Consider the following 24,548-nt stretch of genomic DNA (forward strand, 5'->3'; position numbering starts at 1 on the left):
TTGTTATTTCTAAAGGAAACAGACTCTGTGCTAGCGGATATCCTTTGCTTGCCTTTTGCCTTCCCTGGTAAAAACAAGATACGTGGTGTGATGTTCAGCTGGGAAATGGGAGAGAGAAAATTCACTCATCTGTTGATAAGCTATTTATATCCTACTTCTAAAAAGCATTATATGATAATGCTTCTTTTCCAATAAGTGCAGTGGCCTAAGGCTCCTTCTGTGCTGCCCTGTCAAGCCAGCACGAGGCTCCAAGGAGCAGTGCAGGGATGTCCAGGGGGTGTAGTATGTTGGTACTGGTGGTGAGTAGCCTGTACTTTAGAGGCAATATCCCAAACCACTCAAGGTAAGCAGCCCACCTGGGTTTGCAGACAAGTCTGTGTGATGGATGGGGGATGCATGGAGGAAGCTCTGGCTATGGCCAGAGATGCTTTGCAGAGTCTGATTTCTTTATCCGCAGCCCTTATGCAAGTCAGGTGCTTGCCTTTCTGCTGACATAAGGAGATAGTTCAGCCAGATTGAAAGTGGTTCACAGCTAGGTTTCAAAAATGTGAGAGCATTGCTATCTTGATTTAATCAAAACCACAAACTAATCTCCTCCTGGCATCAAGAGGCTTGGCCAAAGGGGCTCCTGAGTTAATTGATTTCTTTTTTTTATTGTTGCCTGTCGGGAAGGCTGCTTGGCAGCAGTCAGACACTGTACAGCTGGGCTGGAGCTGAAATGCATCAGTGGCTTAGAAAAGACCTGGGGCAGGTTGTGAATGTCCTGCCCTGGTGTTGAATAGGACTGTTGGGGGCAGGGAAGGGATGTTTGCTTCCCTTCCCTACCAGTGAGTGCCAGGGAGGTGAGGGCTGTTAACCTGTTTGTTTTGTTTAACAGCCACTTGGGGATTTTCTGAGTAGGAAATAATTTTCTAGAGATCTGTGCTCAGATGGTGAGCACAGATACCTGGATGGAAGGACATGTGTGAAGCAGCCAGAGCTACGGAAGAGCTGGGATAAGACACGGCTGCAGTTGCTGTACGACACAAGAAAGGAAGCAGCTGATGTCACTGGCTGTAACATCCCAACCAACTTTATTTTCTACTTCCTGTCCCACTCACTGGCCTCGAAGGTGCTTTTTCCAGCAGATGACACATTCTTGATCCGATTCTGTCTCCTTTTTCTGAACTTAGTTTTGTAGATACAAAGTAGTACCTCATTTTCAGATGCAGTCATGAACCACAAGTGTCCACAGCATTTTGCATGGGTGAAAATAAGGGCCATTGGTTTGAATAGTTGGCCCCATCTTCCCTGAGAGTCTTGCTGCCACCGAAACCTGCTTGAGCTTCTGTGAACTCCCCCTCTACTGTGGCAGTTTGGGCACCCTTCTCACAAGCCAGTATGTTTTTGTTGGAAATAGAAAATTCAAGGTTTTGAAGATGGAGTGCTGGGCTGCTATGGGCTTTGGCTGTGATGGTGAGGAATGCAGATAAAATAAAGATTTCTCAGGGGGAAAAAAAATAATGTGTGCAGGACCTACCTGCAACACCAGAAATCCAGGTGCATCCATGGTTCCTGGTGTTTTATGCTCTCTTTATCTGCCTTGATGTCTTTTTGGGCAGAAGAGCTCTACCCTTAGCCCAGCATGGATAGCTTTTCCATCTCTTGGAGGACAGACAGGGATCTGCATACAGATAGTGCTGAAATTTTAACCTTCCTCCTCATGCCCCACAGGAACATGTCCCTGTCTGAAAGGGGAATTACATCTCATTTGTGCAAGCCATTAATCAAGCTTTCTTCATTTCTAACTTTAATTTCCCTTTTTTGCCTTTGCAGGTTTTGTTGCCAGCTGCTAGTTTATTGCAACTGATGGATGTCAGAAAAAACTGCTGTGACTTTCTGCAGTCTCAGTTGCACCCCACAAACTGCCTTGGGATCCGAGCTTTTGCGGATGTGCACGCGTGCACCGAGCTGCTGCAGCAGGCAAATGCCTATGCAGGTGAGGGGACAGGCCTCTGTTTCTTGAGTTAAACCAGTAAAAGGAAAATTGGCTTCATCCTGGCTCAAACCAGGACAACCTGGTTGCAGGCACAGGGATTCAGAGGCTGAGCAAGATCGGCACTGATTTGTTTTCTTCATGCTTCTCAGGAAGGGAATACTTTATTAACTTGTAGACTTGTAACTTTCTGTGATGCTGCAAATCATGAAATGTTGTTTGGTTGCAGGGGAGCACCTAAGGAGGTAAAAGATCCTGATCCTCTGGTTCCCAGCCCACAAAATAGTTCCTTAATACATTCCTAGTAAGCTCTTTGGCTGCCTGTTCAACAGCCCAGTGTTGATGTGCTGGTGTCCTGCCCATGCACACTGCCCCATGAGAGCAGTAGGCAGTGGTGGGGATTGTGAAATCTAGGAATATATGGTACTGGGCAAAATTAAATCCTGTGGCTGGGAGTGGGAACACTCAGCTAAAACTGTCATGCAGTTTAAGCCTTTCATCTATGAAGCAACGGCCTCTCCAAAGGTGGAGAGACTCGTTTCCTTGAGAGTGGAGCTGCTTGGTTGCAATGGGTGGATGCAGGCAATGGCTTTCAGCATTTCTCCTCTATGTTGTAACTGTAAAGCTGTTCCAAGCAGCTCCATGCTCTTAACTTCCCAGCACTTTCCAGTCTCTTCTGGCAGAGTTGCCCTTGACCTCTGCCTGGGAGAAGCTGGTTGTTTTCTCAGTCTGCTTTTCAGTTTTTCTGTCTATTTGTATAGAGAAAAATACACTTGCTGTCTCCCAGAACACCTGCTCTGTCCCTCAGCATTTTCCTTGGTGTGTTTTTTTGCTCTTAATTGGACCATAAGTAGGCTCAGTGGAATAAAAATGTGCCCACCAAGTCCTCCCCTATTCTCCTGCAAGTAAAAGTAAAACCTTTTCAGCTGCTCTGGCTGTATTACCCCCTGGAGGAAAAGGTACCCTGGAAGGAATGGTTAATTGTATAAAGGCTTGCTTGTAATATCTCATTATCCTTGCTTCCAGGCCCTGTTTAATCTTTAACCCAACAAGCATTGCATTCACTGTATATTTATTTGGTTGTTTGGCAATTAGAAAGTCTGGTTTGTTGTTTTATTGGCCTTCATAAGTCCCAGTTAGTACAACAGTCCATGTAATGTTAATGGAACCCCATTAATAAAAATGCCATTAAAATTCTTTTCACTATGTTGTTTATGTAACAGCCTTAAACCAAGACAGAAGTCCCCAAGCTCAAGAATCCATGCATGTATTAGCTCGGTTACTTGAGAAATGCTTAGTTCTGGCCAATGGATAACTTCAGGAGGTGGAGGACCCTTTTAGATGCAGGCACATGTTACTTTATTAAAATCAGTAAATATTTTTACTTGCTTCTAACTCATAACAAGATCAAATATCTTTTAACTACCAGATGCCAGTCCAGAATGAGCAGGAGATTGTGTCCAGAAGTCAGGGTGCATCCAGCTTACTGTGTAGGGAGCATTTCCTGCTTCTCAAGTATTTAAGGCCAGAAGAGTTCATTAGATCTTCCATATGATTTCCAGCAGAAGAGAGTATTGAACTTAATCCAGACACTGCTGTTTCCGGTCAGAGCCTTTGGCTGAGCTGTGGTGTTTTGTTCCCCATTAGACCAAGTAGGGTCTGTGGTTAGGGAAGTCCCAGTGCCCTCTGCAGCACCAGCATTGGTGAGGATTGTTCAGGTGTGATCTTCAAGGAGAGCTCCTCTGTGGATGTTATGCCAGCTTTTGTCCCTGGAGTGCTGCTTTTTGGCAGACAAAGCACTTTGCTGAGGTGAAAACTAGAGGCAGATCTTGCTGCGGAGGGAGCTCTTTGGATACATGAGTCTGAGCTCAAAGCTTAAGGATTAGAGCTTGAAAAAGCTGCTTCAGATAAAGTGTCTGAGATTCACACTTGCGTATTTCAACCAAAGATAAGTGGGACTTAGCAAATGGCAGGTGAGATAAAACTGGAATAATTTGTAGCAAATGCTTGCAGAATGAAATTGTCTGCAACTGGCTACATGTTTTTGACCTACAAATTCTTTTCTAGGAAGTAATTCTTTCCTAGTGACTTTGACTATATATGAAGCTCGACAGATGTGATGATGATCCCTTTTGGATCTGTGTTGCAGCTGGTCACAAGTCTCCTAATTTGAGATTATAAACAGTGATATCAATTGCTGCATTTTGTTTTTCAGGTGGCTCCCAAAGTTACAACATGGAGGGGTTTGGAGGCCAAAAGGGAAAGAAAAGAAATGTGTACAGTTCAGACTAAGTGGGAAGAGGCAAGGCTGCTGGGGAAGAGATTCTGAGGGTTTGGAGCATAGGAAAGGTTAAATTTAAACATTTTGGAGAAGGAATATATAAGTGGGATCAGTTCTTTGTCTGTCCTCCTGTTTGTATGCATGGAATGAGGATTCCTCCTGCTTGTCTCCATGTGCCTCCTTGCATATCCAAATTCAGCTGGATGCCTTGGGATCCCTCACAGTTCACTGCTGAGCATATACACTAAACATAAGCTTAGAAATGGGCTTTCTTTTGAATACCTGTGAATATCAAGGACCCTTGCTGGAGTCTCACATCCGGGTGTTGACCAAATCTGATTCTGTCTAGCTTGTTGAAGTGCACAACAAGTGAATCCCAAGGTGGCCAGGTTATTTACTACTTTAGAAAGGCATTGGCACTTTTCTCAATTGCCACTTCTAAGCATATTTACCACTGGAAGGTACATAGTGACTTTGCAGGAAGTTAAGTTCCCATTTAGTGTCACTTTAGTGTCTCATGTTCCTTGAAATAACATCAAATGTCTTTAACCTGCTCTGAGACAGTTTTCTGTTTCTGTCTTACCATGCAGTCACAGTGGGATGTCTGTCTGGGGTTTTCAGAGCTGCAATAATAGGAGTTCTCTGAATGCTGTGGTCCTTCCATTGACTGAAAGCATGGATTTCATTATAATTTTCTGTTCCCCCTTTTCATTTGTTGAACAGAGCAGCACTTCCCTGAGGTGATGCTAGGAGAAGAATTTCTTAGCCTTAGTCTGGACCAGGTTTGCAGTTTAATATCAAGTGACAAGCTCACAGTCTCCTCTGAAGAAAAGGTACAGTAAATTGTATAGCAAGAGTGAATGTAAGAATGTTGGAATGTTTCTAGATCTTACTTCAGGAACTGTTCTCATGTTATGGTCTTTAGAGGCCATTTTCCAACAGAGCTCATGTGGAAAGGAAAATTAAAAATAATTTGAATCCTAAAGACACATAAAAAAGACCTTCACTTAGTTATTCTTTGCAGGAAATAATGATCCTCAGATCCATATCACTTCCAAAAGCCCTGGGGGTCAGAACCTAATACCTTCCTTCTCTGGAAAACTAGGAACCTCCCATCTGCTGTTGTGTAAAACTCTTATTACCTGCTGTAAAACCTCAAAAAAAAGTGAATTTCATTAGGCCAAGAAGGAGTGTTGGCTTCTGTTGCACATCAGACAGAACAGCTAAGGGAGGCCTGCAACCAAAAAGAAGGAAGGAAACATTTTTCTAGCATCATCAGTGTTTTTAATGGAAGGGAGAGGGTGGGAGTTGGGCCCTGGTTGATGTTTTGTGGTGCTGGTGGTCTGCACTGAGCTGGTCAGGCTGCAGGTCCAGGTGTGTGCATCCATCCTGCTCAGTCCCTCTGGGCTGCAGACACGTGGGTGATCGGGCCCAAGGGGACAACAAAGCTTGCCAGGAAATCTGCAGCACTTGAGGATCATCCAGCTCCTGAGCCAGCAAACCTGGGGACTTTGGGAATGATTTTCCAGAGGTGTGGGGCTAATGTGGGCAGCTCAGTGCTGCTCAGGGCCACACAGGCAGGGCCAGAAAGGAAAAAACAAATGGTGTGAGCTTGCAGCAGAGTCACTTTGCATGAGCTGAGCAGCCTGAATAGGGAAGGGCAACTTTAGGAACCAATTTTTCCAGTCCTGTGCAGCATTGTTAAAAAGCTTTTATTGGCCTTGTGCCCAGAGAAATCAAAGTGCTCCCTCCCTCCTTCCCTCATCTGAGCTTCATACAATCAAAACCAGTATTTCTTTAGCTGATTGTAAAAGTTGAGAATGCAAGACAGGGGAAGGAAATATAAGCATAAGCTGCACATTGAAAACTACAGATATGAGTAACAGGAGAGAGCAGAGAATGGGATTGGACCATAAACATGAAATGTGTACTGGAGTCCAAAGAAGTGCTGAAAATTGAGGACAGACTCACAGGCTTCTGTTTTATATTAGCTTAATGACGGACAGGCAGTTTTCCTGACCTCTGTTCTTTCTATCTGCTCAGGTATGAGATACATATTATAAAAGATTAATGTATTTGTGTGTGTATCTATACATACATATGTCTATATGCAGATGCACATGTGATGGATAGGTAACTATTTTTAAGCAACAAGATGTTTTCATTTGGCAAATACTTGAAACTTGAGAATTAAATGGTTCCAGCCAGATTTCATGAGAGGTTCCTGTTCCTACTGTGTGTCAGGAGTGTGCTGCAGCCTGGGAGCCAGGGCAATTCCATCTCTGGGTCACTGGGAAGTGTTATAGCTGAGTCCTTCCAGGGCCAGAAAGAAATAAGGCCAGGGAGGGAGCGTTGCCCTTGTCATTCTTCAAGGTCAGGCTTGTGTGCCCAAGAGCTTGTGTCTTCTCACCTTCCTTTGCAGCTCACAGCTAATACCCATTGGCTGAATAAAATACATTCTTTATTTCCACAAATTTTGGCATACTTACATCCCTAGGCCATCAGGACTACAAAAACTGACTGTGACTACAATGTTTTCTGCTACTACAGAAATCTATTTCAATTGTAAAATGGTGACATTATTCAAACATTATCTCCTTTATTCAAAGATTGTCCTCCTTTCTCTCCCTCTCCCCCTTGCTTTTGCCAGCCAGTTGCACAGCCCCTTTTGGCCTAGGTAAAGGTTTGTTTTGGTCCCTGTCTGCTCTTTTTGCTATAGCTGAGTAGTTCCAAGACAGTTTTGTCAATGCTTTTGGTACCTGACCTAATTGGCTCTTTAATTATGACAATGTATGCAAGCAAGGAAAAACTATAAAAAATGTGTATTCATATTTACTCCTGATGTGTGAAATAAAGGGGCTTCCAGTCCTTAAGAGAGGGCTCCTGCCAGCTCAGAACAATGGCAAAAGAGAATTTTAAAGGGTTGGGATTTTTGGATTGGAGATTTTACACAGATCCCAGTAATCAGCTCATCCTCTCATGCTGCTAACGTGAGGAGCTTGATGCAAAGTTTGGTCCTCACTCCTGGGAGCATCTAACAGCTGGATTTTTGGCTGAAGAGACTGGGAAAACATCCGGGCTCGCTCTTTGCTTAGGTAGAGTGCAGAAGGGGGATATTCCAGGCTTTTACCCTTCTGCTGCATAAAGTGGGAAACCTTCTGCCAGGCTTGGGACTACTCCTAGAGCCAGGCAGGTGCCAGCAGCTCCCTCAGCCTGAGCCTGTGCTCTGAGTAAAGCAGTGTGGGTAACTGCCTCTTCCAGCACTGCCCGGCAGTGGGTCCTGCTCCAGCAGGAGCAGCAGCAGCTGCTCGGGGACTGCAGCAGGCACAGCATGTGGGGGGGGGCTGGCAGTAGTGGAAACAGATGTGGCCTTTAAATAGAGATATTACCGGCTTGGATTCAGATTTTTTCCCCTTCTCATAAAATTAGGAATCAACACCAATAGGCGGTGCCAGAATCTGAGGTTTGTTTTTTTTTTAATTGCTGTTATTTTTAGAGTAGGCACAGCAGGGTAGAGTAGCTCAGGAGTGGTTTCCAGCACCAAGGAAGCAGTTTATTCTGTGTGCACGTTTGCTTTACCTTCCTTGAAGACTAGTTCACTGTCATCTTGGTTTGTAGCTGGGTATGTCACTGCCCTGTTTTGTAGCTCAGCATTAGTGCGGAAGAGGTTAATGAAGAGCATGTTTGTTGGCTAAACATTTGCATTATGCTTCCTCTACATCCATGTGCAATTAAAAATCTCATAACAACCTAGTTTCTGCTCTAAATGCCTTATATCCAAAGTGAAATTGTTTGTTTGTATATTTATTTTCATTTTGAAATACTCTGAGGTTCTGCAGTAGTTATTTTCCTCTGTGTTTGCTGGGGTTTGATTACATGGCTCCCTGTTGCTTTTCTTAAATCCTCAGCTCAGCTCCTGAATTCCAAACAGTTCAGCAAGAGCATTTGTTGGCATAGGAAATGAAGCTGATACTTTACTGCTTTTTTTTTTTAAGCATATAGGTTTAGCTTAAGAGGAAGAACCCCCTTTCCACTTGTGGGAGGATGCATTTGCTGGTTCCTCCTGCAAATACATTTGCCAGCAACAGCTGGGTACTGGGAGATGGTGCCCTCAGTTCTGACTGATTTTGTCAAATTAGTGACCTTGGACCAAAGTAAATGGTTTCTTGGAGAGTGATGCGAGGGGTGGAAAGAAAGAAAAAAAATATGTGCAAATTGGCCTGACCATTTGGTGACCCCAGAGGAAGCTGAAACCAAGGGCATGTGCTGAGTGTGCTGGGGCACAGAGCCAGCAATGCTTTTTGGGGGAAGCAGAAGGCAGCTGGGGGCTGTGGGAGGTGGCTGTGCTCAGTCCCCCATGAGCAGCTGGGTAGCAAGAGCACTTGGGGCATTTTTCCTGTAGATGAGAGTTAAGGGTCAGAATTTAATTATGACTCTGTGGGGAGATTTGATTGCAAGGATCCAGAGCCTGCTGTGCAGCATCTGAGCTTGCACCAGCCCCTGTCCTTGCCTTGCTGAGTGTTTCAGGAAGCCTTCTTCACTCCCTTGTGACATTTTTAGGCCTTTCTTCTGGGAGGAGTGAGGCTCACAGTTATACAAGCACATGCATATTCATGACAGGAGCCCACATAGGATGCTTCTGCCTCTACACGGGGTTTGTTTGTGCCCAGTTGTCACAGAGTCAGAGTTTGGATGCTTATCTGAACTGGTTGGATCTGGGAGCAAAGCTAGATTTTGGTTCAGACCACAAGTCCAGCATGTCCTTGTTTCCCTTCAGGAGTATCGGGGTGTTTTTAGCTGTGAAACACATGCAGGGCTGCAGACAGAGGTTTTCCTGTGTGTGTGGGGAACTTGTCCTGAAAACTCCCTGGTCTTGGGGCTTGGGGGGAACTGGTGATGAAACATGACAGTGAGCATAGTGACTTGCTGTGTGGCCAGACTGCTTTGGGAGGGGAGATCTCTGGTATCAGGAGTAATTCTTGTGGCTGATTTCATGAATAATGTCTAGTGCAAATGTCAGCTAGCTAATTAAGTTTCCTGGCTGCCTTCCAGTACTCATGTCCAAGAGGTGTATGATTGTCCAGGACACACGCTTGGCTTTGAGAGTGATACAGCACATCTAGGTGTGAAGTTGGTTATTGATATGCATGGTCAGCTCACCTCTTTGCTACTCTGGTGCTTGTGCTCTGTTCATAGTCATGACTTTTTCACCTGTTCGATAGAGATCTTGCACCTCCTTCCTTTCCTATTGTAAAATCACAATGCTTCTGATTTTGGGTAGGTGACTGTGCAAACCTGTTGTCTCTTCTCCATTTAATTTTACTCTGTGTAGGTCTTTGAAGCGGTTATTTCTTGGATAAATTATGAGAAGGAATCTCGCTTAGAGCACATGGCTAAACTGATGGAGCATGTTCGCCTGCCCCTTTTACCCAGAGATTATCTTGTACAGGTTAGTCTGCAAACAAGTAATTAATACTTGCACTTAAGCTGCTGGTACCTCCTTAATCAATGGCTTGGCTGTTTGTGTCTGAGATGGGTAATTTGGCCTGTCACTGAGTCTGTAAACAGGGAAATAAAGGAAAGAACTGGGTGGACTCTGCAATCAGTGTGTGCACAGAAACCTTCTTGCTCATGTGGTCTGTGCCTTGAGCAGAGCTCCTGCCTCTCTTGGTGGAAGCATTTAGAAGTTAATATCTTGCGGGTTTTCACCCTGAAAATAACCCAGGTGGTGTTACAAGCTTCTGCATTTTTTTCCTGGGTGCACAGGTAAATTTAGTTTGGTGAAAACACATCACGTGTGATAATTTTGTCTTAAGAAGTGTTTTCCACATGGAGATGGGTCTGTGTGACTGAGGTTGGGATGCTGACTTAGAGATATATTTTGACAAGTTAATTCCTGGGATCTGGACCTTGATAATGAACTGAGAATCCCCAAAGAAGGGCTTGACATACAAGCCCTTTGACTACTATGCATTGATCATGTTTCTAAAAAAATCAATACAATTGAAATAAAATTGGTATTCACAAGATGAACTCATAATGTATTTTTTTTCTCAACTATATCTTCTGATCAAGTAAAAGATATTGCCTCTCCTTAAAAATTCTGGCTCAAATAAAAGAAATTACTTATTTTTTACCCAGACTCCTGGTGAATTCTTCTCTGTTGAGTGTCTGGCTTAGGGTGGTAAAATAGAAGGATCACTGCTACTCCTGAGTGATACTGGAAAAGAGTGAGAAGCTGGGATGTGTTTCTTTGGGAAGTGCTGGAAGTCTGTGTTTTTCTTCTGCATTTTTTTTCAATGTTGATACTTTGGAAGAGAAATTGCAGATTTCATGTTCTTGTTACAAAGCTCCTTGTGGCCTGTGCCACCAAGTACTTAAGTTTAAATGTTTCGTGTGTGTGTGCACCTTCTCAGACAGTTGAAGAAGAGGCTTTAATTAAGAATAACAACACCTGTAAAGACTTCCTTATCGAGGCCATGAAATATCATTTGCTTCCCCTGGATCAAAGGCAGCTGATAAAGAACCCCAGGACAAAGCCAAGGACTCCCGTTAGCCTGCCAAAGGTAAGCAGAGTTCATCATTTTGTGTCACCTCATACTCTATTACTGGTGGCATTTTCTGTATTTAAAAGGAGCTTGCATGTTTGCCATATTACTTCTTACTAGCTGTATGATTGTTCTTGGAAGTGTTTTACTCCCTCTTCTGCTCTTGCCTGTGCCCACCAAGGGAATATGATGAAGTTGGATAAACCCTGGGAGGGCTGGCTGAGGTTTCTGCTGGCTTGTAGCACTGGTGAGGGGGGTTACTGTAGGTGTCTTTCCTTTTCCTGTCTCCATAATCAGAAGTCAGGAAAGGAGGAAACTACAGCACCAGACCCGTGGACAGGAAGTCTGAAGTGAATTTCAATACACTCAAAGCAGCTACTGAATAAATAATCCTTGTTACTCCCGCATTTATCCTGCAGGCATGTGATGCTCTGGCCACTGCTTTATTAGTGAAGAAAAAAATTATGACAAACTATTTTCCCTGTGCCCCAGAGAGAAACCTGGTTCAGCACACCGTCTCTCAACAGCCTGAAGTTATTAATAAGCACTTCAGAGATTGTAAGACATCAAAACCACTAGTGTATCATTTTTCTAAACACAAATCATAGGGAGCTTGTTTTGTGGGATGGTGAATGAGATCTGAGCTCAGAGGGACTGTTCAGATCCTTAGATATCAGACTGTCCACTGAGAAACTGCGGTTCTGCAGAGTATGTTGGTGTGTTGTGTCCTTTTCCATCTGCTGGTGCTGAGATGAAGTTGATAGAACACAGCTTTGAGGGTATCGTGAAGGGCTGATGTGACCCTTGTTCAAGGACTAAAGTATTTGGAGATGAAAATGAACAGAAAAAGTTCAGAGCTTCTTAACATCTTCTATAGCATGACCTATGAACACAAACCAGAATCTGCTGCAGGCCTCTCCTCCCTTCTTTTTAACTGTAAAGAAAGGGGAGAAGGTGATGATGATCCTCCAGCAATCCTGTTACTGAGCAACTTTCATCTGGTCGGTGGGTCCTGGGGGTGAGGGGTCACTGTCTGCTGTGAAGTCTCTTAATTCAGTAGTAGTGTGAAGCTCTGCAGCTTTCCATGGGAGACTGTTACACAACTAGTAGTCGGGCTGCTAATTTAAACTCAATTTGTGTTCTAAAGTCACATTCTCAACTTTGTAGATCAAACAGTGCACTATTTTAATACTCTTCAAACTCTTTATATTTCTGTCTAGCTCTGTACTTTTAAAGCATCCATGACTGGAGTTGAGCTGGTTACCTGAGTGACCTTGAGTGATGATCTGATTCCCTCAGCTGCTCACAGCTTGCAGGGGCTAAACCCAGTTTCCTCATCTACTCTTTGACTATATTTGAAACCCTGTTATCTTGCTTCCAGCTCCTTGGCCTTGTAAAACTCAGATTGTCGTGGGTAATGTTTGCTCCTGCTGATTTGCTGCAAGAAGGGGAGCAAATCCTCCCTCTTGATAGCTGTGGAGGGTAGAAATGTGTTCAGATCAAAGTGCAGGTGAAGTTGTTTGTGGGTGTGGGTAGTTTGGACACTGCCTGTGCATCCATGGGTCTTCAGCAGCCAGAAGCAGGACTCAGGAGTGATGGGTAGCCCTTGAATGCTGAGCTGTTGGCTCCTGGGACCACCACCCCTGGGCAAGTTGGTGAGTCCATGGGAAGTTTGTCTTCTGGTGGCAGACAGGGCAGATCTGGGAAGGATCACACTGCATGCTGCCCAGCTCTTCTCACTTTTCCACCAGTGTTCCCTGCTTTGCCATTCCTGGGAATGGAGTCTGGGGCTGGATGATTGTCTGGCAGAGTGGCTCTCATACTTCTGACATTGCCCTCAATCACCTTCACGTAGATCTTCCCTGTCTCTAAGGAATTTGGGGTTTAATTACTGGATTTGCATCAATCCATGTTGCAGCCAAAAGCCTTAATGAAGCTGACAAATCACTTCCTTCAGCAGCCCAGCACCCGAGGTCTTAATAGTCCTGGTGGTTTCCCTGCGTGTTGTCTTCCCCGCAGGTGGCAGTACAGCTGTCAGGTTTCATTTACTAAGTGCCATTGATTATTTTCAGCACCACCATGGAGATAATTACTAAACAGTGGAAATTACAGAGATCTTCACTTAAAAATATGTCTGCAGTGAGTCTTGTGTGTGTGCTGTGGTGCAAAGCAGTTTTGTATGTAGTGAGGAAATGGGGCAGGTTGCCCTCCTTGAAAAGGGCCAGGAAAGGTGCTGACATATTTAGTGTGCATCAAATTGGAGAGAACATTTTTCCCTCCTGCAGAGGCTTTTAGTGGGCCTGTAACATGATTTTGGCAGCTGCTTTTGACCAGGTTGTGCCAATGGTTTATTTGCAGAGAGCAGCTGCCCAGGCTGGTGTCTGAGGTTTTCTAGCTCTTGCCTTCTCCCTGCAGGTGATGATCGTGGTGGGCGGGCAGGCGCCCAAAGCCATTCGCAGCGTGGAGTGCTACGATTTTGAGGAGGAGAGGTGGGACCAGGTTGCTGAGCTTCCCTCCCGGAGATGCAGAGCAGGTAACAGGAACACTTGCTGTAACCTTTTTTGTTTTCCCAGTGCAGCTCTTCAGGGCTGGATGGATATTCTCAGTTGTTCTGTCAGCCTTCTTCTGTACCCCTGGCCTCAAGCAGCTCTTTCTTTTTGCCTTTCTTTTCTCCTTTTTCCCTACACACGTGTCCTTCTCATTCAGGTAGATGCCCTGCTTTCCAGAGGGGTTGCTCCTACCTCTCTGCCTCCATAGCCACTATCCCCTCAATCCTGGCTGCTCCTCCACCAGCATTTCCACTCCTCCTCCTGTCCCACCACCCTGGCAGCCTGCAGGGATCCAGTTTTCCTTGCTGATTGAAAAATCAAAGGAGCTGAGTCAGGCCCTCTTGGTGCTGAGGAGTGGGTGATGGACAGCAGATCTGTAGGTTGGGAGTGTTCCTTTGAAAACATCAGAGAGGATTGTCAATGTGGATTGCCATTTGGTGTCCTCTCTGACTCAGAAAATGATTCCTTCAGGTGTGAAATCCAACTGTGCCTTATGTTGCCATGCATTTTTCTGCATTTCACCTTCCACACGACACGTATGTTTTATCAAACTTGGATCCAGTGCTCTTAACCTGCCGAAAATGCCAAAGGCTCGTTCACATGCTGTTCTTCCCCGCTGCCTTACTCAGTCTGTCAGACATCTGATGGTAGTCGCTTCCCAAGCTGTTTGTAAAACCTCCGTAAAATCTCTCTCTTCTTCTCTCAGGTGTGGTATTTATGGCTGGCAATGTTTATGCTGTCGGGGGCTTTAATGGATCTCTGAGGGTACGGACAGTCGATGTGTACGATGGTGTGAAGGACCAGTGGACATCCATAGCCAGCATGCAGGAAAGGCGAAGCACTTTGGGCGCCGCGGTGCTCAATGACCTCCTGTACGCAGTGGGCGGCTTTGATGGCAGCACTGGTAGGTGACTGAGCGAAAACCAGGCAGTGCCTGACCTGAAAAAAAAATGTTTTCAGAGACCCCAGAGGGGTCTGCAAGACTGCAGAGCTTTAGAGAGGTTCTTGCACCCTTCCTCTGTGGTTTTCTAGAGAACAAGCCAGAGATTGGGTTTATTGCATGTTGTAACTAACCATCAGTAATGCAAAGAATCTCACCCTGGTTTTTTTCTTCTTTCATTCTCTGTATGAGTATGTGTTTTCTGGACTGAAGAGAGAGATTTTTTTTTTTTTCCTTGCTTTAGTTAAATTTTTCATAGCAGCATGAATAAAATGCCAGCAAGGCATCTCATGGGGTATGTGTGTGGGATTTATCTTGGCATAACTGCATGTTTAGATTCACACCTCTGCCTCTGCTGTAGAGCTTTGCCACTTGGTTAAGCCCTAAACTATTTCAACTGGTGAGCAGTACAGTGCAACAGAGTTTGGGGAATTTTTAAACCTTTACATGGACATTTTGTAATGCTTGGAATCTGGATTCTGCTCCTTGATGTCCCAGGCACATCAGAGGGGCAGCAGTCCCAGGGCATGGGCAATGGGGGTACTAATTTTTCCAGCTGCTGGAGGAGTGGCATTGACATGCTGGTCCCAGCCTGAAAGGCAAAGGACTAGAAAACTGGGTTGCAGGAGTGTGGGGGGAATGACGGGCTTGGGAGGAGGTGGAAGGCAGATGAAAGTGCAACATCAATCTTTTTTTCTTCTCTTTTTTTTTAATTAGAAAACCTGTGTATCCCCTTTTTAACTAGGTCTGGCATCAGTTGAGGCCTATAGCTATAAAACCAATGAGTGGTTTTTTGTGGCTCCTATGAACACAAGAAGAAGCAGTGTTGGAGTTGGAGTTGTGGAGGGTAAGAAAACCAGCAGCCATTTCCATCAAGCAAATGTTACTGTGGCAAACAGAAGCCTGAATGGTTAAGTGCAATAGGAGGGAACTGCAGGATCTATTGTCTAGACTAGTTGCTAAAGATTTATTTTAGATGATGTAATTGCTGCAGCTTTTTCCATTCTCCTCTTTATCTTAGTGAAAAGTCATGTGTAGCTTTCCAGAAGCCTCAGACCCATATCAGACCAGCCCAAGCCTCCTGTGAATGCCATTATGTGTGTCCAGGTTTCTTCGAGTCCTTATTCTTCCTGGGCTGCTTCTGGCCAGTGAAAGCAAATAAATGGTGATGTATTTGCTGGTGCCATCAGCAGGCACTGCCTGGATGGAGAAACCACCACTGCAAATCTGCTCAGAGAGAGGAACAGGAGCATAGTTCATCCCACAGCCCCAAGCTGATGATCTGGCAGGAATACTGAAACTTGTGTTTATTGACGTGGGACTTGCTGGCACACACAGCAGGGTTTGCTCTGGATTGTAAATGAGCAGGGTCTGAAAACAGGCAATGCTCTGGGGAAGGCAGCTGAGGGGGGTGGAGGGTGCCTGGAGGAACCATGGCAGCACTGGCACCTTTGTGTCAGTACCAGAGTCGAGTGAGCTGGAGCTGAGCAGCTTGGTTTGTACCCAGGAGAAAGAGCAGTTTTAGTAAGAACCTTTCCTTCCTTTAGCAAGACCAGTTTGGAAGCAAGTGAAAGGCTTGATTTGACCTTGTCTTTAGCATGGTGCAGCACTGTCCAGGTAGTACAGTGTGGGGCAGCTGCTGGCACAAGCCTTGTTACATACCCTGTGCTTTGAAGCAGCTTGGTTTGACCTGTGTGCATGGGAAATACATGGAATGTGTTTATGTACGTGGAATGTGTTTATGTGAGAGGAGGGAGGGAGATCAATTCAGAATAAGTAGTGGTGGTTATGCTAAATTCACATATTTAAGAAGCGTCTCCTTCAGAATTGGCCCATGCATGTGAAGTGCTGGGCTGCTGGTAGTCAGTGGGATTTGCTAAAATGAGTCAGTTGTTTGAATGTGGGACAAATACTGAGATGCATTTCTGTGGACAGATTTTTTACTGGAGACATGTGAAATCCTTTTCCTTTGCTTTGTTTGAAAGTGCAAATAAATGTTGCACATGTGTGAGTCTATGATATAAAAAAAAAAAGGCATGTGAAGGGGAAGAAGAGCTCACCAGAGGGGTGTTGGGAACAAGCTGCAGCCTGCAGTTAATCCAGTGTTCATCTGAACATGGTGAAGATTGATTTCATGTCTGTGGGTACTGAAAATACCTAATAATTGATGCCAGTCAGAGAACTTTATTGTATCTTGCTCTGCCTGACACTCTTGCCTTGATTCATTGACTAACACTGGGCAGGTTGAAACAACGGCACAAACATGAGTTAGAAATGTTTGCAGAGGCAGGAAGAGGCAGAGGGAGCAGAGTCTGCAAGCCTGATGCTTGGGGACCTCTCCTGGTGATCACAGCCTGAGGAGGCCATGAGTGGAGGAGAAGGAGAAGAGGGGTCAGAGGCAGGACCATGAGAAGGAAAAGAGGTGGCCTGTTCTTGGAGGCTTGCAAACATAATGGAAACAGGAGGATGGAAAAGCATAAGCCTGTAGATTGTAATTGCTGTGGGGAGTCTCCCGTGCTGAAGAGTTACACAGCTTGTGTCCAGGCTTTGCTTACACAGTTAATGGGTTTTGTACAAAAATTTGGTTTAGAGTTTTCCTATATGTTTGTTGAACTTTATTAGTGGTTGCTTTTTGTAGTGTCTAGAAGGCTTGGTCTTGGACCAGACCATCTTTGTGCTGGGTGCTGTAGTAAAGAAGCACTAAGAAACCCCCTCTGTCCAGAGAGTTTTACTACCTAAGTGCAAAATACCCTGACAGATGATACAGGGAGACAAGGAGACAGCATCAGTCAGGCCTGGGAACAGAAGACATGATGGAGCATCAGCCTTCTTTCATCTATGGTGTAGTCCTGTGACATTTCACAGTGCTTTTCCAGTCTTACTCAGTGTATGTTGTCCAGTGTTCACTGAGTTGAGGTAGGGAGGGACAGCTATACCATGCTGTGAGAGTCTCTTGTGGTATCTTCTGTGTTGCGATCACTTGGCAGGAGTGAGCAGGCTGGTCTCAGCTGTGCTAGCAGCACTGGTTGGTTTTTATTTGAGCCAGGTTCTTCAAAATCAGATCTAGGTTTCCATGCAGGTATTATATTAACATAAGAGGCTATTTCATATTTATTGCTCCTGTGATATTGTAATTAATGTACAGTGTCAGCCTTTGACAGCACACCTTGCCTTGTGGAACCAGAACAGGAGGAAACGCTCAATCAGAACATTCTTTGATGTTACCTCTTCTCCTGGGGCAACAAGTAATTTGGAAAACCCTCTGGGTTTTTGGCTTCTAATTGAGCAGTGGTGTTATATTGTTTCCTTGTGTTGGTTGACAGCTTTAACAGCATTAGTCCCACCTGTCTGTGAGTCTGCTTCAGATCCTTCACTAGGAGTTCCCTCAGACATCCCAGCAGGTTTAGGCAGGTCTCCCTCAGCTGGGATCTGTCCTCACCTGGGGTTGTCAGACATGATGACGATACCAGTCAGTCGTAGACATAATCTGATGCCAAGTGTGTCTCCTCCAGGTAAGCTGTATGCTGTGGGGGGTTATGATGGAGCATCCCGGCAGTGCCTTAGTACCGTCGAGCAGTACAACCCAGCCACCAATGAATGGACCTACGTGGCCGACATGAGCACCCGGCGCAGCGGTGCAGGTACTGCCTCCCAGAGAGGCGCTTCAGAGGGATGATCACTGGCTTCTCTGCTTGCAGAAGGGAAGGAAAAGTGTGTTTTGGCATTGCTGGGCTGGCAAGTGCAGCCTGTTATTTCCTCCCTGCTTCCCATGAGGGGAAAAAACCATAATTGCTTGGAAGCTCTCAGCAGCTCTCTTGACTTTGTTAAAATCTGCCAAATTGAAATTAATTGCTGGATTAATGAAATAATGTTCAGTGTTTCTAAGTAGCCTTGCTAACAGATGCATCTCACTTTTAAGCAGAGAGTTTTCTTGCCAAATGGCCAGCTGCAGGCTCAGCTGGGGACTGGAAAGACAAGCTGTGCCTCCTTCTCTTCTATTGTTTGGGTGTTGTCACGTGGATTTTCCTTTTGGATCTTCTCTGCAAGTATCCACTGGGTGCTTTGCAGCACAAAGCACATCTGCACTGGGTGATGTGCAGATCAAGTCAAGGGTAACAAAATTCATCTCAGATTGCCCCTGCTAAGCTAGTTTTTAGTGTACCTTTTGCTGGCAAGAGCTAGTGATACTGAGGATTAGACAAAAGGACATGTTAAAAAAGGATTATATTTTAGTGTTGATGGTTTCTACATTACTACATGACATTAGGCAGGCACTTGTCTTCTCTGTGACTGTTCTTCTCTGAGGAAGCTCTTGTCCATTCCATTTAAAATAATCTTCAGATGAAAGGGAACTTGTCAATGTTGATCCTGTTGCTCAGTGTGTGTAGCAGGTCCTTCCTGGTGTCAAAATGAACAGTTATTGTACAACAGTCAAAGCGGAGTTGTCCAGGGGTAGCCAAGCCCAGAGGCTGCCCTTTGCATGGGGCTGACATGACCCTGGAAATTAAGCTGCTGTGGGAATTCCCTTCTGAGCTAAGCAGCTGGGAGGCTGCTCTGTACACACTGTCTTTTTTTCCATACTCAGACCTTTTCCATAACTCCAGGTGAGGCAAATATGGTCACACACTCATGGTTTGAATTCAGTTGGAGAGGTTTTTGTCTGCTTGATGTTTAAACCTCATACGAGAACAGAATTAGTATCTTGTGTTGTTGACAGCATGTTGAAAGTCTGTGTCTGCAGTGAGATGGATTTTAGTGGATTTTTTAGTTGGGAGCACTCTGCTCTGAGCCCTGCTCTGCAAGTCCATCTCCACATGGCAAGTCCAGTATTTGGAATGCTCTTGCATGCCTGCAAATAGCTCTGCAATTTTCTGTTCCCAGCCTGAAAGCTGAGCTCCTCAAGTTCTGGTTGTCACCCAGCTCCCCCTCCAGGGCCCAGTGCCACTCATCACCACCGACCCAACAGCTCCATGAAGGACGCCCTGCGAGCTGCCGGCATCGCCGTCCCGCTGCTGACATCTAGTGGAGACGAGGACGGGTGTCCCCAGGTCCCCAGGGTGACCCCGATCCAAGCAGTGGGGCTGTGCTGGTGTGTGGGTGCAGCCTGGTTTGCTGGTCCCTTTCCCCTCCTGGCAGATCTATCCCATCCACGTGTCCTTGTCTGTCTCACTGCACTGGGATGCAGTTTTAGGTGTTTCCGACTCTTTACTCTCCTACTGCTTAAATTAGTTAACTAATTAAATTACTTCTTAAAAGTATAAAATGTGAATAGAATTGAATATAGTCAAATGCTGTGGTGCTGCAAACCCAGGCTGCTGGGCCCAGGTGCAGTAAGCTTTCCTCACCAGTTAAGTGAGTTTCCATTCTCCAGTCAACTGGGAGGCACCTTGTGTACCTTGCCAGACCATATCCTGGGACATGCTCTGCTCTTCCTAGATGGTGCAAGTTGGAGTACCTCCACCAGACTGAGAATTTCCCCCAGTAAGGTGGATATTTATGGCAGTTAGACATTAATTACCAGTGTTTGCCAGAGGTGAACCATGAATCCTAATGTTGTATTGGAATTTTGACACATCTTGGTGCAGCAAGAGATAGCTCATCATAGCCAAACACAACAGGAGCAAGTTTAGAAAGTCTGGAGAAGAGAGAGGTGATGGTGGTAGACCCATGGCTGTATTCCTGTCCCCTGAACAGTGGTGTGCCTGCTGAAGCTCATCACTTGGTCTCAGTTAGGTGCTGGCTTTTCTTGGGGGTGAGGGAAGAGCAATATTGCTCAGATGGTTTCCATGTTTGCCTTGTGTTGCCATCCCTTGGGTAGAGCACTGTAGCTGCTGTTGTCCCTGCTTCTGCTGACCTGTGGTCCCTGCTCCTGCTGACCATGGCAAGAGATGGAGCAGTGTGACATTTCACATTTTTGGGATGTAACACACCACCAGGAGATGTTCCTGTGGCACAGGAGCTCGCAAGCCTGGGTGGTGCCTGCTCTGTGGCTGGCAGGTCCCTCTCCTCCTGCACAGCCATTTCCAACTCGGTGCCTTTCCCTCAGTCATCAGCATGAGTCCATCTTCAGGGCATGGGGGCCATCCTGCTGGTTCATGCCCATGGTCAAAATGATGCAATTCAGATCTGTGTTTCTCTTTTACTAACATTCCACCTTGTTAATTTTACTAGAGGCCTTTGAACCTATTAATGAAGATGCGTTGCTGGAGGTTTTAACGCTCATGGATTGGTGAACATTTTAATTAATATACTCAATGTTAGGCAGAAGCACCCTTCAGATCCCTGTCATTCCCAGAGCTTGAAACAGGGGTCTGTGAAAGTGACTGGGAAGGTGGCCCTGAAGGCACCTTGTCTGTCCCAATTGCTGCTACCATACTGGGGGAGAGGAACCCAGTGGTTTCCTCAGCAACTGGAGCTAGTAAGTTGTTGAGAAGAGGAAGAGTGTCCAGGGAATGAATCCATGTGCCACAAAGGCAGCAGGAAAAGCAAAAAGAAGCTTCCTGGAAGCAGGAATCAGGCTAAAAGAAAGGGCCTCATGGCAGAAAGTACTGGGCAGGTGGGGATGAGGTAGGTTGGGATGCAGCAGTCAGGGGTGAGAAAGGAAAGAGAGAATAAGACAGTCCAAAGAGATTTAATAAAGGGAGATGATGTCATGGGACTAGACATTGATCTCTGATATACAAAGATCTACCTGAGAAGGGGCACAGCCCTGCAAGACAGGACATCTGCCAGGTGTTACTGCACAGGTCTGCTTTACTGCCATGTGGTGGGTGGGTGGAGAACTGAGCATGTCCCAGGTGATCTTGAGGCACGTGTGGCCCATGTTTTGGAAATGCCTTGAGGAGGCCAAGGCAACACCCAGTAGAAGATCCAGGGACATGTGACCCTTTCCCCTGTATGTCTGGCTGATTCTGGGCTCTGTTTGGCAGGTGTTGGTGTTCTCAGTGGGCTGCTCTACGCTACCGGGGGGCATGACGGGCCCTTAGTAAGGAAGAGTGTGGAAGTCTATGATCCAGGAACAAACACCTGGAAGCAAGTAGCAGACATGAATATGTGTAGAAGAAATGCAGGTAACCACAATAAGCCTTTCTCTGGTGGTTGGTTGCAGTTGTCCATGTGGTTTGGGCTCTGAGCAATCTGATCTAGTGGGAGGTGCCAATGCAGGGGCTTGAATCTAGATTAGCCTTAAGGTCCCTTCCAACCAAAACCATTCTATGGTAATACACTAGTGATGTAAGTGTTCAGTATTGTAAGGAAGTGGTAAAAATGGAAGATGAGGTATCTGCTTGGGAATGAACCGGAATATAGCAAGGTGACATGTTGTGGGGAGCAAATTAGCCCATGTCTAACCCTCTGTGCTCTGCTTTGAGGTGTGTGTGCTGTGAATGGTCTCCTCTACGTGGTGGGAGGAGATGATGGTTCCTGTAATTTGGCTTCAGTGGAATACTACAACCCCACCACAGACAAGTGGACATTATTACCAACCAGCATGAGCACGGGCAGAAGTTACGCAGGTAAGTGTCAGTGGGAGAGTTGACAACTACTGGGGTAATTAATAAACTGGAGTGTTGTGCCTTCTGAAGCTTTAATCTTATATTCTTTTTTGGTTTGTGTGGCTTTCACTAGAGGAAACTTTCATGGAAGTAGTAGACACCTCTCTACTAGCCTGTTGCTGGTCTTGGGCTTTGCAGGATGACCTTGGCCACATCACAGTTCAGAAGCTGTTCACGATAACTGTGTCTGTCCATTGTTACAACAGGTGTGGCTGTGATTCACAAACCATTGTGACACATGATCAGGCCAGTGTGAGGAGCAGAAGTGAAGTGGATCCAGCTAGGTGGTGTTGGGAAGATGACTGACCTCTGACTTGACCCATCTCATTGCTGTTCACGTCTTAGCATGACAAGTGATATGTTACAAACATCATCTGCTCTGTGGTGGATTGCGTAGCGAAGTGAAGATCCCTCTGGGGACATGTTCCATGCTAGGCACGAGGTGTTGCTTGTTATCTGTGGTACAATCAACTGTTCTTCTCAATGGCTAGTGTCCTGAGATAAACACTGTGCTTGAACTGCAGGCACTGAATTTCTTGTGTGAAACTGAACTCCTACATTTGGGCACGTGAGTAAAAATGAAGACTTCTGGATTTCTTTACTACTGATGCTCTGTACACATTATTGAACTATTTCCTCACTGTGCCTGAAGGGTGGACATTACTACTGGCAGTGGAGACTTCTGAGTACCAAGTGAGAAAAGCAGTCAGCAGAAATGGACTGGAACAGGGTGCTCTGGCTCGAGTGCGACACTGTCTCAGTCATACGTTTGTATGTGCCACTGGACTGCTGTCTGTATCCATCCAGTGCTTGTCGTATGGTGGAAATAAATACCATGTGGTTTTTCTACTTGCCATGAATGCTGTTTGCTGTACCTGATGGGACCTGCGGGGCAGTGTCTTCCCTGGGGCTGAAGTCTCAGCACCTGAATCAAGCAGATCTTCGCAACCCCACAAAACGTGTGCTGCTCCCGTGGGGTTTGTTGCTCCTGTGGAACAATTGTTGCTTGAATAGAAAGTATTCCCGACCCATTGCATTTCAGCTGTGCTGAAAGCCCCAGTTCTAGCTCTGTCCAGCATCTCGATGCCATTTCATAATAGAGCATTTAGATGTTAAAAAGAAGTACCTTATGGTGCCATTAACACAGAGACATGACATACAGCAAGAACCCTCCGTCACCCAAGCAGGGATTAATGAGCAAACTAAAATACCTGCAGTGTTTTAATGCTTCCAGAGGATGGAGATTAACTAATCACTGTCACTGTAATTACTATTTTCATGTTGCCCTCACTGAAGGCGTTCCTGTGTTAGTGTGAAGAGTTCAGAAGATTATTCAAACCAAACAAATCTCAATTCAGCTTTAAAGAAGCTCTCTTGCTTCCATCCCAAATTCTTAAAGCTTTCAGTTTAAGATGATGTCTGACTTCAAAATACCTTTTTGTGTCTCCTTGTGAGCTCTGGCATGCTCCTGCCTACAGGGGTGGATTCCCAAAGGACTCCTCAGCTCAAGACAACTAATGAAGAAAACTATTTTCTCTCCTTTCTGGTTTTTTTTTCCCCACCCTGAGGATCAGGTGAGGCTTTCTGTGGTGGGCAGCTGACCTCCAGCACTGAATCTGCCTGTGTTACTCTAGAGCTCCAGCACTGGCCAGTGTTGTTTTGCTGGTTTCTTTCTCCATAGATCTCCTATCAAAAAGGCTCCATGGTACCTTCTACAGTAGAAAATTACTTAAAACTTTATATCAGAGGGATCTAAGGCTGCATCACCCTGTGTGGTTTTTGTAGAGGAGCATGTTACTTCTGTAAATAAGCAGATTTTCTGTGTTGGAGTTAACACAATCCATGTAAGATGGATACCTGCTCACTATGGGGGGAACAGCACCTACCTTGGCTGTGTCACCTCCCACAGAGGGTGACCTTCATGGGGATCATTAGGTAATTCCCACTTCACTTTGGATATTCTTGTTTTTACAAACATAAGCAAACTATCTCTAGAAATAGCAGTATTATTCTTCATGTCTACCCTTCCATTGTGTGTCAGCTCAGAGGTCTTGAGGATAACAACTGAAAAAAAAAAAGTCTTTTGTATAATACCCTTTTTAAGCCTTTTGCTTTGGGTTCTACAATCTGCAATGAAATGTGCCAAAATAGTAGTATGACATGCTGCTTTTCTATGAGATGTTCCTTACTGTAAATCAATGGAGGTTGGTGGGAAGGTGTCCCTGGTGGGACCTGCCCTCAGGTCAGAGTCCTAAGACACATCTTTACAATGACATCAGCAAGATGATGCCTCGGGTTGGATTGACTGAAATTCACTGCCCCAAAAAGCAGACATCCAAAGGTGCTTTCCTTTCATGCAGCCTGTGGGAATAGAGGATAACATGGGACAGGCAGAATGTTTTGGTCACAGTTAGCATCTCTTGTTAGCAGGACAAGGGTAGGGATTTGGGCACACATGGCCCTTGTTAGGCCTGGTGTAGAAATAGGGAATGTGAAGCTAAACAGCTACTGTAGAACCCACCTACAGCTCAATAGCTGGGAGCAGGTACCAGCTCACCTTGCACTTGGAGCATCTGGGGCAAAGGCAAAGATTACCCAGAGGCTAAGAGTTGCTGTGGGCTGGAGAGAAAAGCTGGTAGTTACTGCTAGGGAGGTTGGTTTGAAATTTGCCAAGTTTGTTAGGTATGAAAGGTGAATATCCC

The 24,548-nt window shown here is 45.5% G+C and overlaps 1 protein-coding gene across 2 annotated transcripts in view; it reads left to right on the plus strand.

Moving 5' to 3' along the window:
• The window catches only part of KLHL3 (kelch-like family member 3), a 38,427-nt gene extending 15,732 nt beyond the window's left edge, over positions 1-22,695 (plus strand). For both annotated transcript variants that reach the window (XM_009995301.1, XM_009995292.1), the window contains 11 exons: positions 1,816-1,978; positions 4,980-5,089; positions 9,589-9,705; positions 10,673-10,822; positions 13,220-13,337; positions 14,060-14,257; positions 15,039-15,140; positions 17,806-17,934; positions 21,223-21,363; positions 21,664-21,807; positions 22,053-22,695. In XM_009995301.1, coding sequence (XP_009993603.1) covers positions 1,816-1,978; positions 4,980-5,089; positions 9,589-9,705; positions 10,673-10,822; positions 13,220-13,337; positions 14,060-14,257; positions 15,039-15,140; positions 17,806-17,934; positions 21,223-21,363; positions 21,664-21,807; positions 22,053-22,081 — 1,401 coding nt within the window. In that variant the 3' untranslated portion in view covers positions 22,082-22,695. The remainder of the gene's footprint in view (positions 1-1,815; positions 1,979-4,979; positions 5,090-9,588; positions 9,706-10,672; positions 10,823-13,219; positions 13,338-14,059; positions 14,258-15,038; positions 15,141-17,805; positions 17,935-21,222; positions 21,364-21,663; positions 21,808-22,052) is intronic.
• The last annotated feature ends 1,853 nt before the right edge of the window (positions 22,696-24,548 follow it).

The sequence above is a fragment of the Chaetura pelagica genome, unplaced genomic scaffold (genome assembly GCF_000747805.2).
Source record: "Chaetura pelagica isolate M959 unplaced genomic scaffold, ChaPel_1.0 scaffold420, whole genome shotgun sequence".
Classification (NCBI taxonomy): domain Eukaryota; kingdom Metazoa; phylum Chordata; class Aves; order Apodiformes; family Apodidae; genus Chaetura; species Chaetura pelagica.